The sequence below is a fragment of the Mobula hypostoma genome, chromosome 9 (assembly GCF_963921235.1).
Source record: "Mobula hypostoma chromosome 9, sMobHyp1.1, whole genome shotgun sequence".
Classification (NCBI taxonomy): Eukaryota; Metazoa; Chordata; class Chondrichthyes; order Myliobatiformes; family Myliobatidae; genus Mobula; species Mobula hypostoma.
Genome location: NC_086105.1, coordinates 29,995,001 through 30,017,959, shown reverse-complemented (window position 1 = coordinate 30,017,959; position 22,959 = coordinate 29,995,001). Strand labels below are relative to the sequence as shown.

Sequence of the window (22,959 nt, the reverse complement as noted above, 5' to 3'; positions counted from 1 at the left end):
TAGAGGCGCTACCATGCTTTCTTTATGATAACATTTACTTGCTGGACCCAGGACAGACTCCCTGAAGTTTTAATACAGAGGAATTTAAAGCTGCTGACCTCTGATTCAGCTGATGAGGACTGGCTCATGGACCTCTGGTTTCCTCCATCTGTAGTCATAGTGATCAGCTCTTTGCTCTTGCTAATATGAGTGAGAGGTTGTTGTGGCACCACTCAATCAGATTTTCAGTCTCCCTCCCATTTGCTGAGTTATCACCACCTTTGATTCAGCCAACAACAGTGGTGTTGTCATTATACTCAAATATGACACTGGAGCTGTGCTTAGCCTCAGTCATAAATATAAAGCAAGTAGAGAAAGGAGCTTGTGCTGATGATCGTTGTGGAGGAGATGTTGTTGCCAATCTGAACAAGAGAGGAAATCAAGGGTCTAATTGCAGAAAGAGGTATTGTGGCTCATTGATTAGTTTTGAGGGTTTGATAGTACTGAATGCCAAACTGTAGTCACTGGACACTATCCTGATGTATGCATCTTCACCGTCCAGACGTTGCAGGGTTGAGTGAAGAGCCAATGAAACGGCATCTGCTGTTGACCTCGTGTGCTCTCAGGTAAATCGGAGCAGATCCAGGTCGCTGCTCAGGCTGGAGTTCTAGGTTTCATCACCAACCTTTCAAAGCATTTCATCACAGTGAACGTAAGTGCTACAGGATGATAGTCATTGAGGCAGATTACCATGTCCTTCTTGGATACCAGTATTATTAAAGCCTGCTTGAAGCAGGTGTCTACCTCAGACTGTCAAAGCAAGAGGTTAAAAATATCAGTGAACACTCCAGTCAGCTGATCAGCACAAGCCTTCAGTACTTGACTATGTTAAGATTAGGAGATATGAATTTCTTAATTTTTCTTAAGGATCATAAATTACTTCTAAGGATGATGAATATAAACAGTTTATTGGGAAGCAATAGTTCATTGCAAGGTAACTCAAAGGTGAAAAGATTCACTGTTTTTTTCTCTATTTCTCTCTCATTTTTATGAGGGATGTTACGTTGAAGTTGTATAAGACATTGGTGAGGCCTAATTTGGAGTATTGTGTGCAGTTTTGGTCACCTATCTGCAGGAAAGATGTATATAAAGTCAAAAGAGTACAGAGAAAATTTACAAGGATGCTGCTGGGTCTGGAGAACCTGAGTTGTAAGGAAAGATTGAATGGGTTTGGACTCTATTCCTTGGAACGTAGAGGATTAAGAGGAGATTTGATAGAGGTATACAAAATTATGAGGGGTATAGATGGAGTAAATGCAAACAGGCTTTTTCATGGAAGTTGGGTGGACTACAAGTGGAGCTAATGGGTTAGGAGTGAAAGGTGAAAAGTTTAAGGGGAACATGAGGGAAACTTCTTCACTCAGAGGGTCATGAGAGTGTGGAACAAGCTGCCCAAAACCTTTACACTTATGTCACTTGGTTTCACTTTGTAGAAGGTGATCATATTCAAGCCCTGAAACAGCCTGAACTCTTCACTGAGCATCCTTCATTGATGCAAGTTTGGTCTAGAATTGCCACTTTGTGAGGTGGCTTTCTCAAAGTTGTACATGATCCTCTTATATTTCACTTGGTCGCCAGACTGATCTGATCAGCAGACTTGCGGACCTCTTGGTTCATCCAGGGCTTCTGGTTGGGGAAGATGCTGAACGATTTTGTGGGGACACACTCTTCAATGACTGTTTTTATATAGTTTGTGACAACCATGGTGTATACATTCAGATGCACTGATGAGTCGTTGAACAAGGTCCAGTCCATTTACTTGAAGCAATCCTGTAGCCATTCCTCTGCCTCCTGCAACCTCCTCTTTGTTGTCCTTATCTCTGGAGTCTCGCTCTTTAGCCTCCTTCTGTATGCTGGCAGAAGGAGGACAGCCAGATGGTCAGATATCCCAAAATGCAGTCTAGGGATTTTATGATAGGCATTCCTAATTGTAGTATAGCGGTGGTCAACTGTGTTGGGATCCCTGGTGCTGCAAGTGATATGTTGATGATAAGTGGGCAGGGGTTTCTTCAAATAAGCCTGCCAATTATTTCAAAGGTGTAGGGGTAGGTTGTTTCTTGTTTGCTAATCACTGTACTCAATCCCTCAAGTGCTTGCTTAACATCGGCCTTTGGTGGCATGTAAACTGTGGTCAGGATCACAGAGGAGAACTCACTTGGTAAGTAGAACAGTTGGCACTTAATTATTCGATGTTCCAGCTTGGGGGATTAAGAGTTTGACAAGCATCACAAAGAATTTACCTTTCCTACTAATACTCACTCTCACCCTCATTTAGTGTCAGATACTAATCCAATGCAGTTCTTTTCATTTGTCAGTTTAAGCTGAACCAAACTCTTGTTTGCCCTCTCTGGCCAAGTTTTTGTCTACTTGCATTTCTCTGTCTGAAGACCTTCATTCTATAGATCCTGTCTTGGTGATGGGTGAGATCGTAATGTCAATCATTTGCTCAATTACATCATACAATCAACTGTAATTAAAAGTGTATAAGATGATGAGAGGCATTGATTGTGTGGATAGTCAGAGTTTTCCCAGGGCTGAAGTGGCTAGCACAAGGGAGCACAATTTTAAGGTGCTTAGAAGTAGGTACAGAGGAGATGTCGGGGGTAAGTTTTTGATGCAGAAGGTGGTGAGTGCGTGGGATGGGCTACCGGTGACGGTAGTGGAGGCGGATACAATAGGGTCTTTTAAGAGAGTCCTGGAGAGGTATATGGAGCTTAGAAAAATAGAGGGCTATGGGTAAGCCTAGGTAATTTCTAAGGTAAGGATGTGTTGGGCACAGCTTTGTGGGCCAAAGGGCCTGTATTGTGCTGTAGGTTTTCTACGTTTCTATGTTCTAAATGTACAGGATTGATTTCTTCTGGATTCTGCCTCAACCAGGCATCCTCCCCTTCCAATACATTTTGTATGATCATTCTTCAAGATGTTTCTAAATTGGACCATCTTTTGCTTGATAAATCTTAGTCACAGTCACAGAGAGATAAAAGATTGCAACAGGACTTTCAGCCCATTGAGTACATGCCAACCATCAGACACCCACCTTTGCACTATACAATCCTAACCTATTTTGTTCTCCCTATATTTCCATCAACTCCAGCACCCCCCCCCATCGATTTCCATTCATCTACACAATAGCGGCAAGTGCCATCGGCCAATTAACTTACTAAACCACTTTTTTTTTGTTTGGGAAATCAGAGCATTCCAAGGGAGCCCACATGGATGCAGGGAGAATATGAACCAGCAGAGGCCTGCACTCTAGTCAATGGAGCTAATATCATCCCTTGTTCTGTGTCTTCATAATGGAACTGCTGAAACTGGAATGTAATATATCATTGATTCAGTGGTTACAGTAGAATACACAGTCAGTCGAAGCAAGCAGCTGAGAAGAAGGGAGTGAAGAAATCAGGTAGAAAAAGTCTTTTTTTTAAACACTGCTCGGGGAGAAGGGTCTGCACTGCGCAGGCGCGTGACATAGCATGCCAAGGTTTAAAAACAGACCACCATGTACAGTGGGCAGCGTTGTGAGCAGGCAGCGGAGTGAGAAGGCGCAGAGTGGGATGGCTTTGGCTCAACAGGCAGAGGCCAGGGTAGGTTCCGGTAAGTTTTTTTTTGTCCAGTATGTTTAGAGTAGAGAGAATGCCAGGCAGGATGTTGGAATGCTCCTCTTGCAAGATGTGGGAAGTTAGGTAGCCCTCCGGTGTCCCTGACGATGACACCTGCAAGAAGTGCATCCAGCTGCAGCTCCTAACAAACCACATTCGGGAACTGGAGCAGGAGCTGGATGATCTCCGGATCATTTGGGAGAATGAGGAGATTATAGATAGTAGCTACAGGGAGGTAGTTACACCAAAGGAGCAGAGAACAGGAAATTGGGTCACTTTCAGGCGAGGGAAGAGGAAAGGGCAGGCAGAGCAGGGTTCCCCTGTGGCCATTCCCTTCAACAACAAGTATACCGCATTGGATACTGTTGGGGGGGAATGACTTACCTGGGACAAGCTGCAGCACTGAGTCTGGTTCTGCAGTGCAGAAGGGAGGGTGGAAAAAGAGGAGAGTGGTAGTGATAAGGGACTCGATAATTAGAGGTGCAGATAGGAGGTTCTGTGGTCACGACAGAGAATCCAGGATGGTTTGTTGCCTCCCGGGTGCCAGGGTCAAGGATGTCTCTGATCGCTTGCATGACATTTTGAAGTGGGAGGGTAATCAGCCAGATGTTGTGGTGCACATCGGTACCAATGACATAGCAAGGAAGAGTGAGAAGGTCCTGGAGAGTGAGTATAGAGTGCTTGGTAGGAAGTTGAAAAGCAGGACCTCGAGGGTGGTAATCTCAGGATTGCTACCTGTGCTACGTGCCCATGAGGGTAAGAATAGGATGCTCTGGAGGATGAACAAGTGGCTGAGGAACTGGTGTAGGGGGCAGGGTTTCAGATTTCAGGATCATTGGGACCTCTTTTGGGGCAGGTGGGACCTGTACAAGAGAGACGGGTTACACTTAAACTACAAGGGGACCAATATCGTTTCAGGGAGGTTTGTTAGTGCTATTGGGGAGGCGTTAAACTAGATTTGCAGGGGGATGGAAACCAGAGTGCCAGAGCTGACAGTGGGGCTGGGGTGAAAATAAATTATGTTAAAGGTTCAAGCAAAGCCGCTAATAGAAAGGTTGTGAGTGGTGGTAAAAATCTTCTGAGGTGTATATATTTCAATGCTAGGAGTATTGCGGGGAAGGCGGACGAGTTGAGGGTGTGGATTGACACGTGGAATTATAACATCATAGCAATTAGTGAAACTTGGCTACAGGAGGGGCAGGACTGGCAGCTTAATACTCCAGGGTTCCGATGTTTCAGATGTGATCGAGGCAGAGGAATGAAAGGTGGGGGAGTAGCATTGCTTGTCAGGGAAAATGTTACAGCAGTGCTCAGGCAGGACAGATTGAAGGGCTTGTCTATTGAGTCCTCATGGGTGGAGCTGAGAAACAGGAAAGGTATGGCTACATTAGTGGGGTTGTATTATAGACCACCCAATAGACAGCGAGAATTGGAGGAGCAGATCTGCAGAGAGATAGCAAGCAACTGCAGGAAACATAAAAGTTGTGGTGGTAGGGGATTTTAATTTTCCACATATTGATTGGGACTCCCATACTGTTAGGGGTCTAGATGGGTTAGAGTTTGTAAAATGTGTTCAGGAAAGTTTTCTAAATCAATATATAGAGGTACCAACTAGAGGGGATGCGATATTAGATCTCCTATTAGGAAACGAGTTAGGACAAGTGACAGAAGTGTGCGGAGGGGGGCACTTTGGTTCCAGTGATCATAACACCATTAGTTTCAAGTTGATCATGGATAAAGATAGATCTGGTCCTAGGGTTGAGGTTCTAAACTGGAAGAAGGACAAATTTGAAGAAATGAGAAAGGATCTAAAAAGCATGGATTGGGACAGGTTGTTCTCTGGCAAGGATGTGATCGGTAAGTGGGAAGCCTTCAAAGGAGAAATTTTGAGAGTGCAGAGCTTGTATGTTCCTGTCAGGATTAAAGGCAAAGCGAATAGGAATAAGGAACCTTGGTTCTCAAGGGATATTGCAACTCTGATAAAGAAGAAGAGAGAGTTGTATGACATGTATAGGAAATGGAGTAAATAAGGTGCTTGAGGAGTATAAAAAGTGCAAGAAAATACTTAAAAAGGAAATTAGGAGGGCTAAAAGGAGACATGAGGTTGCCTTGGCAGTCAAAGTGAAGGATAATCCAAAGAGTTTTTACAGGTATATTAAGAGAAAAAGGATAATAAGGGATAAAATTGGTCTTCTTGAAGATCAGGGTGGTCGGCTATGTGCAGAACCAAAAGAAATGGGGGAGATCTTAAATGGGTTTTTTTGCGTCTGTATTTACTAAGGAAACTGGCATGAAGTCTATGGAATTAAGGGAAACAAGTAATGAGATCATGGAAACTGTACAGATTGAAAAGGAGGAGGTGCTTGCTATCTTGAGGCAAATTAAAGTGGATAAATCCCCAGGACCTGACACCGTATTCCCTTGGACCTTGAAGGAGACTAGTGTTGAAATTGCAGGGGCCCTGGCAGATATATTTAAAATGTCGGTGTCTACGGGTGAGGTGCAGGAGGATTGGAGAATGGCTCGTGTTGTTCCGTTGTTTAAAAAAGGATCGAAAAGTAATCCGGGAAATTATAGGTCGGTAAGTTTGACGTCGGTTGAGGGTAAGTTATTGGAGGGAGTACTAAGAGATAGAATCTACAAGCATTTGGATAGACAGGGACCTATTAGGGAGAGTCAACATAGCTTTGTGCATGGTAGGTCATGTTTGACCAATCTATTGGAGTTTTTCGAGGAGGTAACCAGGAAAGTGGATGAACGGAAGACAGTGGATGTTGTCTACATGGACTTCAGTAAGGCCTTTGACAAAGTCCCGCATGGGAGGTTAGTTAGGAAAATTCATTTGCTAGGTATACATGGAGAGGTGGTAAATTGGATTAGACATTGGCTCAATGGAAGAAGCCAAAGAGTGGTAGTAGAGGATTGCTTCTCAGAGTGGAGGCCTGTAACTAGTGGTGTGCCACAGGGATCAGTGCTGGGTCCATCGTTATTTGTCATCTATATCAATGATCTGGATGATAATGTGGTAAATTGGATCAGCAAATTTGCTGATGATACAAAGATTGGAGGTGTAGTGGACAGTGAGGAAGGTTTTCAAATCTTGCAGAGGGATTTGGACCAGCTGGAAAAATGGGCTGAATAATGGCAGATGGAGTTTAATACAGACAAGTGTGAGGTATTGCACTTTGGAAGGACAAACCAAGGTAGAACATACAGGGTAAATGGTAAGGCACTGAGGAGTGCAGTAGAACAGAGGGATCTGGGAATACAGATACAAAATTCCCTATAAGTGGCGTCACGGGTAGATAGGGTCATACAGAGAGCTTTTGGTACATTGGCCTTTATTCATCAAAGTATTGAGTATAAGAGCTGGAATGTTATGATGAGGTTGTATAAAGCATTGGTGAGGCCGAATCTGGAGTATTATGTTCAGTTTTGGTCACCAAATTATAGGAAGGATATTAATAAGGTTGAAAGAGTGCAGAGAAGGTTTACAAGGATGTTGCCAGGACTTGAAAAACAGAGAATGTTGAATAGGTTACAGAGAAAGGTTGAATAGGTTAGGACTTTATTCCCTGGAGCGTAGAAGAATGAGGGGAGATTTGATAGAGGTATATAAAATTATGATGGGTATAGATAGAGTGAATGCAAGCAGGCTTTTTCCACTGAGGCAAGGAGAGAAAAAAACCAGAGGACATGGGTTAAGGGTGAAGGGGGAAGAGTTTAAAGGGAACATTAGGGGGGGGCTTCTTCACACAGAGTGGTGGGAGTGTGGAATGAGTTGCCAGATGAGGTGGTAAATGTGGGTTCTTTTCTAACATTTAAGAATAAATTGGACAGATACATGGATGGGAGGTGTATGGAGGGATATGGTCCGTGTGCAGGTCAGTGGGACTAGGCAGAAAATGGTTTGGCAGAGCTAAGAAGGGCCAAAAGGCCTGTTTCTGTGCTGTAGTTTTTCTATGGTTTCTATGGTTTCTAGAATAGAAAAGATAGTTACGGTCAAATTATCCAATGTTATTTCACAGAGGAACGGTCCCCAGATACATGCATCATCAGCACTGCCACCATCATTATCATTATGCACATTGAGCATGTATTCATATTTGTGTAATATGAGTATAATATTTAACATCTCCCTTCAAAACTGACTCATTAAGCTTTGCACATGACACGCCCTCATGTTGTATTTTCATGAGGCATCTTAAAGTTCCAGGGAATTTACTAATGTTGAGTGATTGATCTTTGCATGTGAAGTTAACCTTGTTATAACAGAGACATTTAAATAGATTATCAGATGCATTAAAAGTGAACTCAGACAAATTTTACGCAAGTGCATAAAGCTGTGTGCTGCATGAAAGGATAAATCACTATGGGTGTAACAATGTAAGACCTCAAAAAAAAAGTAGGTGCTTTGTAGCACCATTTCATAACTTCTCCTGAATCATTAAATGACAGCACAAGGCTAGAGCTTAGTAATACAGAAATGAAATCCAGCTTAGAACTATAATACTTTTGAAACAGCAAAGAACACAGCTGGAAAGAATAATCTTTATGTACATGGGTAAAAGTATGCCTTTTGCCCTTTAATTGCTTGATGCTTTAGTCTTTGGAAGCTGTTTATATTTTTTTGTTCACCGCCTCTTCTCATTTATTACATTTTTCATGAGTTGTATCCAGGAGCTTGTTAGAGCAAGTTTTTTGCTCTCAGGCAAGACCTCAATGCACCAGAGCAATTCCACAGATGGAAGCAATTGGGTCACAGCAATTGGATTAAGCCAAAGTGTTCTGAAGGATAACATTTGATTTTTTTTCAAAAAACTTGGGGCTACAGGAACTAAAGATTTGTTTGTTGACTGAAAATTGTTCTTTCATGAAGTGTTGGAAATATTCCACCCCAACCATGCATGAGTTTGAGGTTGAGCAGGAGGGAAATAATTGATGCCCAACTCGCTTATTTTCCATTCCATAATGCAATTATCATTCTTAGCACTGACAATTTCTACTTTTAGCAAATTTAGTGAGGGTAATTTGCTTTGTTCCCAAATCCATAGGCTTCCTAACAGGTGGTTTAAGTTCATATTATTCTTGAAATGCTAGCCTCAGTACTCCAGTAGTAGCTGGTGTATACAGCACTATGGTATGATCAGACCTAAACTCTGCAGTACTAGCACATTCAGTTATGGATAGTAGTGGGCTGTTTTACCGTAAATGAAATTGATGGGCTTCCATGAATAACTGAATCTTAAAATCTTCAATAACAACAATGCCCAACATTTAGAACATATAACTTAAAAAGTTACAGCACATTACAGACCCTATGGCCCACAATGTTGTGCTGACCATGTAATTCTATGCCCTGAATTTCCCTAGTGCATAGCTCTCTATTTTTCTAAGCTCCATGTATCTTAAAAGACCCTATTGTATCTGCTTCCACCACCGCTGCCAGTAGTGCATTCCACACACCCACCACTTTCCATTTATTCATTTCCTGTGATCTGAGTGCCACTAGCCAGCCCAACATTTACCACCCATCCCTAAATTCCATTAGGAAGGTTGTAGTGAGCCAGTGCAGATTTTCTGGTGAAGGTGCTAAGGTATTCCCACAGCGCTGTTGTTGTAGGTATTTCTTGGAATTTAGACCCAGCGATGATATCTTTCCAGGTAAAGACGATATGCATTTGTAATTTGTGGAATAGAAGTGAAGTCTTCTCCAGATGAATAAATCTTTGTAGTTCTCCCCCCAGGAGGGCTGTTGAGGTGCATTCATTGACTTTATTAAAGAATGGAGCATAGCAGAGTTTTAGATATTAAGAGAAATAATGAATATGGGATGAGTACAGTAAAGAGGTCATAATCTTACTGAATGGTGGAGCAGTAATGAAGGGCTGAATGGCTTACTTCGGCTTCTATTCTTTTCTGTTCCTATGTTCTTATCGAGTCATAGCATCAAACAGGATGGAAATGTCCTGTGCAACTTGTCCATGCCAAAAAGATCCTGTCTAAGCTAGTCCCATTTGCCCATATTTGGCCCCTATTCCCCTAAGCTCTTCCCATCCCTGAACCTGTCCAAATACTTCTTAAGTCTTATTAGTGTACCTGCCACAACCACTTTCCCTGGCTGCCCAACCCTCTGTGTGAGGAAGTTGCCCACTCAGTTACCTATTCCCCTCTCATGTTAAATCAGCCTCACTTCTTTTTGCATCTGCTTTGCCAGCATCAAATTTTCTTCAGGAGAATGCTTTGAAGAATGCCTTGGCAAACTCAACCTGTTTGTCCCTACTGCTTACACAATGGCAATGGGGCTTTGTTTCAAGTGCAGTAGCCTTTTAAAAGCTGCTGAGCTTCCGACCCCTGACGCAGCACTCCAGCACATAAAAAGCAAAAAAAAAACAGGCTTTCAGAAGATCTGACTCCAACACGTGTGGCAAGTCTTAACGCAGGATCAGCTCCATCGAGAACCGTTTATTTTTCTTGTAGTTCTAAAGGTGCCCCAAACTGACATGATTGAAGGAAATTCAAATTCTCCTGAGTGCAGTGGTTTCTGGTTGGATATGAGCAGATTTTGGGGAAAAAGCAGGAACATACCACTGTGCAAAAAGTATATTGCATTCTGTACAGAGTTGAGAAAATTAGACTTGTACATGCAACAATTCCAAGGTGATTAAGCCTTAAATTAACGATGCACTCTTAAAATATGCTTGAGGAAACAGAAAGCACAGAGAGCCCTTTGAGGGCAAAGTTGTTTAGGAAGGATGAGATAATGCATTATTGATGGATGTATTAAAAGAAGAGAATAAATTGGTTTTGTATGTTTTTCAATATTTGCCCTTTCCCTTATGTGGCACCGAACTTTCCATGGGAACTTCTACATCATCGTAGACATAGAAGAATACTTTCCGTGTATCATTTCAAATCCTGAGATTAAATTATGGACTTCACCAAAAGGCATTTCTTATTATTTGTAACACAAAACTGATAGAAAGCCTTTCTAGATGGTTTTGATTTTCCATGGCTTCTCTCCTTTTTTTTCTTTCTTGAGAATAATGTTACAGGTTTGCCTGTGGTTCAGTGGTTAAATTAATAAGAGCACTGCACAAGTCAGAGGTTGATCCCTAGCAAGTGCCAATTAATTGAGCTGGGCAATGACAGGATTAGAATGGTGCATTTGGCCTGAACACACCTGTGTCATAAAAGAAAAAATCACCAGGATTTTTCTGCATTTATATTACCCAACAATTATACCTAAGACGTGTATGTTTGCATGACTAGTTTTGAACACAGGTCCTTCCCTGGTTATGGCATGATTCCATTCCTGTGAACTGTTTGTAAGCTGGTTAATTCATAATTCAGGACTGCGGCTGTGAACCACATTCCTGTGCAGCCTATATTCCTGCAACAGCTGGCAAATTCATAGTGTTGGTCAAACATCAGCGGTGCAGAGGGACATAGAAGTCCTCGAGCAAGACTCCCAGAAGGTTAATTTCCAGGTTGAGTCTGTGGTAAAGAAGGCAAATGCAATGTTGACATTTATTTCATGGGGAATAGAATATAAAAAGCAAGAAGATAATGCTGAGCCTTTATAAGACACTAGTCAGGCTTCACTTGGAGTATTGTCAATAGTTTTGGGCCCCATATCTCAGAAAAGATGCATTGGAGAGTCTCCAGAGGAGGTTCACAAGGATGATTCCAGGAATGTAGGGTTTAACGTATGAGAAGTGTTTGGCAGCTTTGGACCCGTACTCACTGGAGTTTGGAAGAATGCAAGGGGATCTCATTGAAATCTACCGAATGTTGAAAGGGCTAGATAGGGTGGATGTGGAGAGGATGTTTCCTATGGTGGAGGTATCCAGAACTGGAGGGCACAACCTCAAAATTGAGGGGCAACCTTTTAGAACGAAGGTATTAAGGATTTTTTTTAGCCAGAGCGTAGTGAATATGTGGAATGCTCTGCCACAGACTGCGCTGGAGGCCAAGTCTGTGGGTATATTTAAGGCGGAAGTTGATAGTTTCCTGATTGGTCAGGGCATCAAAGGATATGACAAGAAGACAGGTGTATGGGGTGGATTGGAATCCAGGATCAGCCATGATGGAATGGCAGAGTAGACATGATGGACTGAATGGCCTAATTCTGCTCCTATGTCTTATGGTCTTATGGTCTACAAAAGCTTGTTCATATGTATGAGATGTATACTGTTGGGTATTCGTAACCTGGGAAGAATCTGCTGTCAATTACTTTGCCCATCTGGAATCATATCTGAAGAATGGATGCCTAAGCCAATGTGTCTACTAGACACAGAAAATCAGATGATTTGAGCTGCCTCTTCTGTTATATTGAATGATTGGATGGGTCTTTCCCCCTACCCAATATTTATTAAAAATTATGTTATGATTTTCTATTTGAGTAAACACCAAACGTACAACATTCCACCCAAATGTAAGAACAAAAATTGAATGTCTTGTTTTCTGTCATCTGAATCCAAGCTTTACTATATGTTGTAATATAATCTTACCTGACATCCATTGTTGTTCAAAGCATGTTAAAGGGTTCAAAAACATGTTTTTTCTATTGAAATTGAACAAAAAGGATGGTTCCAATAGATAGGTGATTGTTTCTCATTCCCATGTGATGCACGTTCATAATCTGGGAGGGATCGGTAGTCGTAGAGTTTTTTCCATCTTGGATCATACCAGAAGAACAAATACCAGAGCCAATGCATCCACTGGGCAGCTTGCTCAATAAAATTTAAGAAGTGATTGATGAGATTTGGTCCGGTCTGGTGTCCTACCCAAGCTAATGGCCCACTTCAATGATAACATGACATTTACTGACTAATGGGAGGAACCAATTGTCTTCTGCTTCATTCTAGTTGTGTTGTTGATGAGATGGACTTCTCAAACATGGAACTGGATGAAGCATTGCGCAAGTTCCAGGCTCACATTCGCGTGCAGGGAGAGGCCCAGAAAGTGGAACGGCTCATTGAAGCATTCAGGTAATGAGAAAAGTTCTTTCTGAAGCTGCTTTTGCAGTGTGTTCAGTGTTCCTGCTCCTTCAGTTGTAAATTTGCTGGACTGGTCAGCATGCTGATGACATTTTTATCTTTGTTTTCCAACCAGATGGTGGTGAGTTTGTACTCCGTCTGGAAAAGATCATTTTGAATCTGTAGTCGGCCACTTTGTCACTGTAGCTCAGCTGAGTTTGTGAGTTCCCCACCTACCAACGTACTCATAAAGAAATGGGTAACGGGTGCAAACTCTCTATGAAACACTACAATTGTTAAATGCATAAAATTGTAGGTACATTTAAAACTTTCTCATGGTTTTAAAAATGAGGTCAAAATATTCAAAATAGTACATTTAATTTGATAGGGAAAATCTTTATTGAGATTTTTCCTCAAAACACTAATATTGAGCATTTCATTGAGAATATTTTAAAATAGAGTAAATCTAGGAGTTTAGTGTTGGTCACTGACACTAAATGCTGCCATAGAGTTGGCTTCCCATTGCCGCTCCTTCCCCAGATCTAGTACCATTGAGATTAATGAAACCAAGCACACAGGCTGTTTGATACTGCTGTGTCCCTTTAGCAAAGGTAACTATGCATACATTTCTATTCTGTACTCTGGTGGAAATCTGGATTGACTTATTTAGATACAGTACCTACATGGAAGGGCAAGTATCTTGTATGAGAATGGTGAGATTTGCAGCTTCTGCCCTTCTAGCTGGGGAGTTCATAGTAATAGTCAATTTAGCCTAATCACAAGCAAATGCAAAAAAGGCCCTGGGTTCTGCTAAGGCTCCAGAGCCCACAAGCCTGCAAAGGAGTTCTGGTCAGATGGCCTGGGCTTAGCAATTGCAGGTCACAGCCAGTAATTTGTGATTTGAGATTTAATTCAGGGCTTACGATTCAACTTCCAGGCTACTTGTAGGAGGGATTGGGAGTTTCGGGCTGCAGCAATGATGAAGGTTGGTCCTGTAGGGCTGGTTTTACAAAGTGAAGTGCAATCATGCATGCAGCTCAATCTAACTGGCATCAGTGCAGGGAAAGGCAAATTGAGGTACGCTATGAAGGATACATGTTTGTATTAACTCTGTATGGTGATTGCTGCCCATCCTACTTCCCGTGTTTAACTTCACTTGAAGCAAAATAACTAGCTGTCACTGCCAGGTACCAGACAATTGGGAAATGGGAATTTGTAAACCCTATTTGGTCATGTACACTTGTGTTTGAACAGACCGCCCAGTGTTTATTGATGCAACTGTATATATTATCATCACATCTTGTCCCATCAACTTGCAAATAGAAACTAGTCACATTCCAAATGCAAGTGACAGGGGATTCAGTGATGTAATGCCATTAAAGGAAGAAGTTTAATCTGTCTGCTAGTGAGCAGGTGAATGTTTGGGACTTGTGGAGCATATTTGTTGCTTGCCACTCTCCAGTCTGTGCCCGAACGTCGTCCGGGTCTTGCCATATGTGGGCTTGGACTGCTTCAGTATCTTGAGTAATGGATTAATTTTTTATTATTTATTCACTTATGGGATGTGACCATCGCCATCTAAGCAGCATTTATTGCCCATCCCTAGTTGCCCTTGAGAATACCATGTAATTATTGTACACTTCACTATTTTTAATATTACAATGAACCAAAAGAGGATTGTTGCTCTGTGGAATTCCTACAGCAACAGTCTGGGACTGAAATGATTGACGTCCAATTGGCACATCCGCTTTCCTATGTGCAAGGTCTGACTCCTGCCAAGGGAGGTTCTTCTCACTGATCTCAACTGAATCCAATGTTTACATTTGATCAAATGCTGCCTCGGTGTAAACATCAGTCACGTCTTTCGATCAAGACTGGTCTGAGGCCAAATTGTTCCGACTGATCTCAAAGTGCACGGTGATGAGGCTCTTATTGCTGATTAAAAGCCACTTAATGCCACTTTTCGTAAGCAGGACACATCTTTGAAATTTTTATTATTGTTGTATTGATGCCAATAGCTGTCCAACAGCTTGCATAGAAGTGCAACTGGATCAGGAGTGACAATCGTAAGCACTGATGCCAGGATAATTTTAGAGCCCAAAACCTTTGCTGCATCCAGTGCTGTCAGCCATCGATAACTGGCTGAAGAATGCTTTCGCTGTTGATGGAGATCTCAGGAGGAGCAAAGGATGGATTATCCTATCAGCAGTTTTGCCTTACAGTTCTTTGGACCTGCTTTTGCATTGGTATCACGAAGGATGGGGATATTCTTGGAGTTTACTCCTCCCATTAGATGTTTAATTGTGCATAATCATTCATAAATGCATATGGAAGAAGTCCAAAACTCTGATCTAATATGTTGGTTGCAGGATCACAGCTCGACAACAAGCTGTTTTCACTGTTTAACATCCTCCATTGGCACACAGTTTTTAAATTTGGCAAATGATGCATCTTGTCTGCTCTTCTACTCTCCTTGCTGAGCAAGGGTTGGTTTCTAAGCTTGACCTAGAGTTACTTTAGACCATGATAAAATACAAATCCGACAGCCCAAAGTGCCTTGTGAATGTATGGTTTCATGTTGCTGTATCTGTTCAGAATTGATCCCATTTAGTATAGTGGCAGTAATACACAACAGAGTGGAAGATGACCAGATTGTGACGTCAGAATACCATCTCCTGGAAGGCTGGGTAGTGGCCATGTGCACCTGCACCAGGTCATCTGTGTATTTTCCTTAGGTTGTTTTCTTTTCTTAACCTTAGTCTAACAGCTATATTTATGAAGATGCAGCTGGTTTGTTCAGTGGTGAATTGTGCATCGAAGACTCCACCCTCTGTCCCTTTTGTGCCCTTGCTATTTCCACTGTTCTTTCTTTGTGCTCTTCAAATGAGCAAAGAAAGTAGGTAGTAATCAAGAAGAGCCTCTCTTGCCAACATATGACCTGATGTAATAACATCTTTATGGGATTTGGAGTCAAAATTAAGCCCTCTCAAGGCCACTTTTTTCCGAACTCTGCTGCTACCTGTAGTTAGATGTCTGCCTTAGGGAAATGTTATTTGGCAGAGTTAATGATTGGACTTATGGTATTTATATGATTCTGAGGATTGTTCCTTGTCTTCTTTTGAGATGACTCTCACAAATGTGGCTCAGTTCTCTACATATTTTTGAGTAGGCATAACCGATTCAACTGGACTACCTATACCTTGGTCTTTGTCAAGTGCAGTGCTGCATTTTATCTGGTTTCCTTTTCTCATTTTGAGCGTTTTGATACAATGCACACTTGTTCGTCTTTGTACAGACTTGCTTTTTAAAAGAGAAGCTAAGGGTTGAGCACGTTGCTCTGTGTCTGAAATATACATACAGTCCAGAATGGGCAAGGTGAGCACATTTCCTCTGTACAAGACAGATGGATATTGATGGCAGTTCAATAATTTGATGGCAATTCAAACCTGAGGAGACTGAGGTCCTTTAACATCTGCCAGACGATGCTGAGGATGTTCTACGAGTCTGTGGTGGCCAGTGCTATCATGTTTGCTGTTGTGTGCTGGGGCAGCAGGCTGAGGGTAGCAGACACCAACAGAATCAACAAACTCATTCGTAAGGCCAGTGATGTTGTGGGGATGGAACTGGACTCTCTCACGGTGGTGTCTGAAAAGAGGATGCTGTCTAAGTTGCATGCCATCTTGGTCAATGTCTCCCATCAACTACATAATGTACTGGGTGGGCACAGGAGTACATTCAGCCAGAGACTCATTCCACCGAGATGCAACACAGAGCGTCATAGGAAGTCATTCCTGCCTGTGGCCATCAAACTTTACAACTCCTCCCTTGGAGGGTCAGACACCCTGAGCCAATAGGCTGGTCCTGGACTCATTTCATAATTTACTGGCATAATTTACATATTACTATTTAAATACTTATGGTTCTATTACTATTTATTATTTATGGTGCAACTGTAACGAAAACCAATTTCCCCCGGGATCAATAAAGTATGACTATGACTAATTTCAAGATTTGACCATAAGACACAGGAACAGAATTAGGCCAGTTGGCCCATTGAGTGTACTCTGCCATTTCATCGTGCTGATCTATTTCTCTCTCAACCCCATTCTCCCGTATTTGCCCTGACTAATAGAGAACCTATCAACCTCTCAACTCCATTCTCTAGCCTTCTCCCTATAACCTTTCATGCCCTGACTAATCAAGAACCTATCAACCTCTACCTAAAATACGCCCAATGACCTGACCTCCACAACCACCAGTGGCAACCAATTGCACCACCCTCTGGCTAAAGCAATTCCTCCTCATCTGCATTCTAAATGGATATCCCTCTATTCTAAGGCTATGCCCCCTAGTCCCAGACTCCCATTCCATAGGAAACATCCACTCTATCTAGTCCTTTCAACATTCAATAGGTTTCAATGAGATGCCCCCTCATTCTTCTAAATTCCAGTGAGTAAAGGCCCAGAGCCATCAATTACTCCTCATACAATAAGCCTTTTGTTCCTGGAATCATTTTTGTGAACCTCCTCTGAACCCTCTCCAATGTTCTTAAGTAAGGAGCCCAAAACTGCTGCAAGTGAGGCCTCACCAGCCAGTGCCTTAATAAGTCGCAGCATTACATCCTTGCTTTTATATCCTAGTCCTCTTGAAATAAATGCTAACATTGAATTTACCTTCCTTACTATCTACTCAAACTGCAAATTAACCTTTAGGGAATCCTGCACGAGGACTCCCAATTCCCTTTGCATCAATGTTCCTGCTAATTTGTAATGCTCAGTGTGCACAAAGATCCTGTACTTTGCAATTTTTTGCCCAGTGACAATAGCGTGTGCACACTGAAAACTTTTAAGTGGAAGGAAACATGAAGTATTCCAAGGATAATAAGCTACCCAGTCCAGTTTGTTGTTCATTGTTCAAAAGAAATAAAATATACATCAATGAGTCTTATTTCTCATGTACTGTATGACAGCATGTAGTAATATCAATAGCCCTTTGCTTCTTTGGAATTCGACATAGTGAATCAATAATTCCTTCTATAAACGCAGAATAAATAAGCCAGTTCTAAAACCTGCAGACAAATCGCAAATTCCACGTTGTCAACACTGTCCGTATCAGAAATGGGAAAAGGAAATATGATTGTGCACAATCGTGAAATGTACTTAACATGCCAAACAGGTAGAGGGTGAAAATCTTTTGTGCTCAGTTTAAATTCCTTTGCGTGCCAATAGCAAAAAATGTGTTCACCTTAGAGGGAGCGCTGCTTCGCACCTTGCATATTTGACTTTTCTCCCTGTTTAGAAAATAGTCTATAATTTTATTCCTTCTATAAAAGTGCATGACCATACACTTCTCAACGCTGTATTCCATTCGCCATTTCTTTGCCCATTCTCCTAATCTGTCCAAGTCCTTCTGCAGCCTCCTTGTTTCCTCAACATTACCTGCCCCTTCACCTATCTTTTTATCTTCTGCAAACTTGGCCACAAAGCCATCAATTCCATCATCCAAATCATTGATCAAAGTAAAAAGAATTGGTCCCAACATTGACCACTGCAGAACACCACTAGTCACCAGCAGCCAATCAGAAAAGACTCACTTTATTCCCACTCTTTGTCTCCTGCCAATCGGTTCTATCCATGCTGGTATCTTTTCTGCAATACCATGGACTCTTTTTAAGCAGCCTCATGTGCGGTACCTTGTCAAATGCCTTCTGAAAATCCAAGTACACAACATCCACTGATACTTCTTCATCTATCCTGCTTGTCATTTCCTCAAAGAATTCCAACAAATTTGTTAGGCAAGGTTTTTCCTTAAGGAAACCATGCTGAATTTGGCCTATTTTGTCAAGTACTCCAAAACCACATCCTTAACACTCAAATCCAATATTTTCTAACTGGTGAAATCTGGCCAACTGGCCTATAACTTCCTTTCTTCTGGCTCACTCCCTTCTTGAAGAGTGGAGTAATATTTGCAAGTTTCCAGTCCTCCAGAACTATTCCAGAATCTAGTGATTTTTGAAAGATCATTACTAATGCCTTCAGCATTTCTTCAGAACCCTGACAGAAGCTCTTCATTCCAATTTTTTAAGGTGACAATTTGAATTTCCTAGCTACTGTGGTATGTCATGAACTCCTATTCCTAGTTCATTATGGTTTGGATTTATAGAAGGTAGAACATAGAATAGTACAGCACAGTACAGGCCCTTCAGCCCACAATGTTGTGCCGACCCTCAGACTCTGCCTCCCATATAACCCCCCACCTTAAATTCCTCCATATACCTGTCTAGTAGTCTCTTAAATTTCACGAGTGTATCTGCCTCCACCACTGACTCAGGCAGTGCATTCCACACACCAACCACTCTCTGAGCAAAAAACCTTCCTCTAATATCCCCCTTGAACTTCCCAACCCTTACCTTAAAGCCATGTCTTCTTGTATTGAGCAGTGGTGCCCTGGGGAAGAGGCGCTGGCTATCCACTCTACCTATTCCTCTTATTACCTTGTACACCTCTATCATGTCTCCTCTCATCCTCCTTCTCTCCAAAGAGTAAAGCCCTAGCTCCCTTAATCTCTGATTATAATGCATACTCTCTAAACCAGGCAGCATCCTGGTAAATCTCCTCTGTACCCTTTCCAATGCTTCCACATCCTTCCTATAGTGAGGTGACCAGAACTGGACACAGTACTCTAAGTGTGGCCTAACCAGAGCTTTATAGAGCTGCATCATTACATCGCGACTCTTAAACTCTATCCCTGGACTTATGAAAACTAACACCCCATAAGCTTTCTTAACTACCCTATCCACCTGTGAGTCAACTTTCAGGGATCTGTGGACATGTACCCCCAGATCCCTCTGCTCCTCCACACTACCAAGTATCCTGCCATTTACTTTGTACTCTGCCTTGGAGTTTGTCCTTCCAAAGTGTACCACCTCACACTTCTCTGAGTTGAACTCCATCTGCCACTTCTCAGCCCACTTCTGCATCCTATCAATGTCTCTCTGCAATCTTCGACAACCCTCTAGTCCAGTAATTTAACCAGTTTAGTCTTCTTCCACCGAAGACAAGGGGGGTGGGGAGGCCGTGAACTCCAATTAAAATGGGGGCCCTAGGACCTTCATACACTGTTTAAATGTCTACTGATGCAAGTGATACTATTAAAATGAAGGATTGGCACATCAGTGTTTGATAACTTAGGTGAACCATTCTAATTCAAATTTTTTAATTAGTATGAGCCCATCTATAATAATTACAGGAGCAGGATGGTAGAGAACTGTTTAAGCAAATTAGAAAGATGTTATTGACACCATAAACTGGATAATGACCTTTAAACATGCTCATTTAGATTAATAATTAAACTGATTAGTGTAGGCTGTGTTGCTGAGAGAAAAGTTTAATAAATTTGCATCCTGTTTATGAACTTCAGAAGTTAAACAGAATTCATTGTGATTACTGCTGCTGTGTTTACTTTGCAGAAAGCAATTCTTAGAATACGAATTAGCCAAAATCTGGGTTTAAAATGTGATCCTTTTTAAAGCAGGTCATAGGGATTAATGTATTGTTGAGATAAAATAGAAGCAAATTCTCAGGAGTAATTCAATGTCATTTCAGGTGAATAGATATTAACAACAAATCATGGTGTTGTCCTGTCCTTTGTACCTTGCCAGATTGCACATTCAGGGTATATTTCTTATGGGAGTAGCATTATTCCCCCCTCCCCACCTCGCCTGTTCTCTATTCAGTAGATCATGTTCCATATCGATTACACTTTGTCACCACTTACCAATGTGTGTTGATTCCCTTAGTGCCCAAGAATCTATTGATTTCAGAATTGAATGGCCTAGCAGTCATAGCCCTTTGCAGCAGGGAATTCCAGAGCATAGAAGCAATCTGGCCAAAAGATGGAAATTGCAAAGTGCTGGAAGCATTCATCAGGTCAGGTGTTATCTGTGCAAAGAAAAACGACGTTAACGCTTCATATCAAAGGCTCTTCCTCAGGACCAGAATGGTGAAGACAAGTTAGTGTTAAGTTGCAGACAGAGCATGAAAGTGATGGTAAGACAAAGAGAAGATTTATGATGGGGTGAGGCCATCTACTTGATACATTGAGTATGTTAAAAGAAGAGAAAAACAACCATTGAGACATGTAAATGCTGTGAAATACAGATCTAAGCTCTTACAGAGAGCAAAAGAGAATGTTAGAAAAGCCCAGTACATCAGACAGTATCTGTGGAGAGAGAAAACAAACTTAATGGAGGGCAAGCCAGAGACTAACCTGACTTGGTTGAATTTGATATTGAGTCCTGAAGGTTCCTGTGCGCCTAGATGGAACATGAGGCTCTGTTCTTCATGCTTATGATTGGTCTCCTTGGAACAGTGCAGGAGACCATGGATAGAAAGATTTCACGGCACCCTCACTCCATCTATCATAACCCTCTGGAAATCTCACTTGCAAGCCACGTTACTCTCCCTCCTCATTGCCAGTAAGATGGCGGCACACCCCGGGTTAATCGCAGATGTATTGTTTCATCCTGTACATCTTTTTTTATGATTGTAATTCACTGCTCGGTACTAAGAACATCAGGTACTCCAGGACTAACTCGTTGCCGTGTTGCTCAATAGCGATGGAGCTGGACTTTTTGGGTACCATTGTTGTATGGTCGCCTGGACTTGTTGCGTACCATTACGTCCTGATGATGTGCAGTGCAAGTGATTGTCCTAGACATTTTTATTGGGATTGCAAGACCCTGTTGGACACTGAATACTGAAAGTCTGGTTCACTGGTTCATTAGCAACACCAACAATGAGGGAGCTGTGTTGCCTCAGTTGTAGTGAGGACTAGGCACAAGCTGCAGGCTTGCCTGTTGCAGTGTTTGCTCGGTGCTGCCCTCTGGTGTTGGCTCAGTGGAACAATGAGCTGGATTAGGACTACAGTCGTGCCACTCAGGGAACTAGGCAATATTACTTTTTCTTTGTGGCTGTACGTTTTTCTGAAATCATAACCATTTGTGCTATGCGCTGTTGGTAATGCTTGTGGCACCTCCCTACTTCATTCTGTGCAACACCTTCCATTCCTATCAGGTTCCGTCATTCACCTCTCTCCTCAGCCTCTGTCACTACTCCTTCCCTCCTCCATCCGAATTTCACCCCTCCTCACCTGGAGCTACCTATCACTTGCTGGCTCCTTATACTGGTTACCTTCTCTTTATCTTTCAGTTCAGATGACGGGACTAGCTCCAAAATGTTGACTGTCTATTTCCCTCCATGGATGCTGCCCGATCTGTGGAGTTCCTCAGCAGTTTGATTATCTTTTACAATAGACAATAGACAATAGGTGCAGGAGTAGGCCATTCGGCCCTTCGAGCCAGCACCGCCATTCACTGTGATCATGGCTGATCATCCACCATTAGTATCCAGTTCCTGCCTTATCCCCAGCTTTCAGCATCTGTTGTCTCTTGTTGCCATCCAGGGTTGCCTTATAGCATTGTTCCCTGAATCAGTCTTCCCGTGCTCAATGTGTCTCTCTCAGGATGGTGATATTGACTTCCCAGACTATGACAGCAGTTTGATGTTCAGGTCTATAACTGCTGGCTTGTCGCTAGTATCTACCCGACTTTTCAGCTGTTTGCAGATGCCCTGTCAGAGAGGAGTCAGGAATGTAAATTACATGCAGTCAGTTTTGGAGACCTGTCTATTGAGATTTTGTTTTCTGGCATTGACAGCAGTTTGAGGCGGTCCATTTTCCCAAAATACTCCTCCCATTGATTCCAGATCTACTATTTCAACAATAACCACCTTGCGAGGATCAAGGAAAACAAAGGGCCTCACTTGCACAGAGCAATAGAGTGCCAAGCTCCCTGAACTGAAAACCTGCCCTTTGCAGAACTAGCTGGTTGTTTGGGGGGTGGGAGGGGAACATGTTGTACAGTCCAGCTACTGTATATGAAGTTAACAGTGATGTAGATCAGCATTCCCTCTTCCCTACCTTCTCAGAATAGGTGAAGAACTGCTACTATGCTGACAGCTCTGTTTTCTTTGCCATCTCCAGCCCAGTACCTGGTCTCCTCCACTCATCATTTCTTTCCGTATGCTCCATGCTTCCTCTTACTGTCTCTGTGGTTCCTGAAATATGTGACAAGCTGAGCATTGCCTCAGTGCTACCCACCCTTTCACTGACCTGCACTATTCAACCTTCACTCCAGCACTTCCCCAGTGGGCTTTGTAATGCCAGCTGCATTTGGAGAATGCAAGCTGTTGTATAATGCATATTGCTGACAAGTGCGTCTACCCACAGGACATTTACAAGGAGCAGCACAAATTTGTTCCAATAACCCAGCATACAAGACT

General features: G+C 42.3%; 1 protein-coding gene across 2 annotated transcripts in view; it reads left to right on the top strand.

Moving 5' to 3' along the window:
- The window catches only part of LOC134351595 (IQ motif and SEC7 domain-containing protein 3-like), a 422,303-nt gene that overhangs the window by 316,962 nt on the left and 82,382 nt on the right, over window positions 1-22,959 (top strand). For both annotated transcript variants that reach the window (XM_063057957.1, XM_063057959.1), the window contains exon 6: window positions 12,509-12,631. In XM_063057957.1, the coding sequence (XP_062914027.1) occupies window positions 12,509-12,631 (123 nt within the window). The remainder of the gene's footprint in view (window positions 1-12,508; window positions 12,632-22,959) is intronic.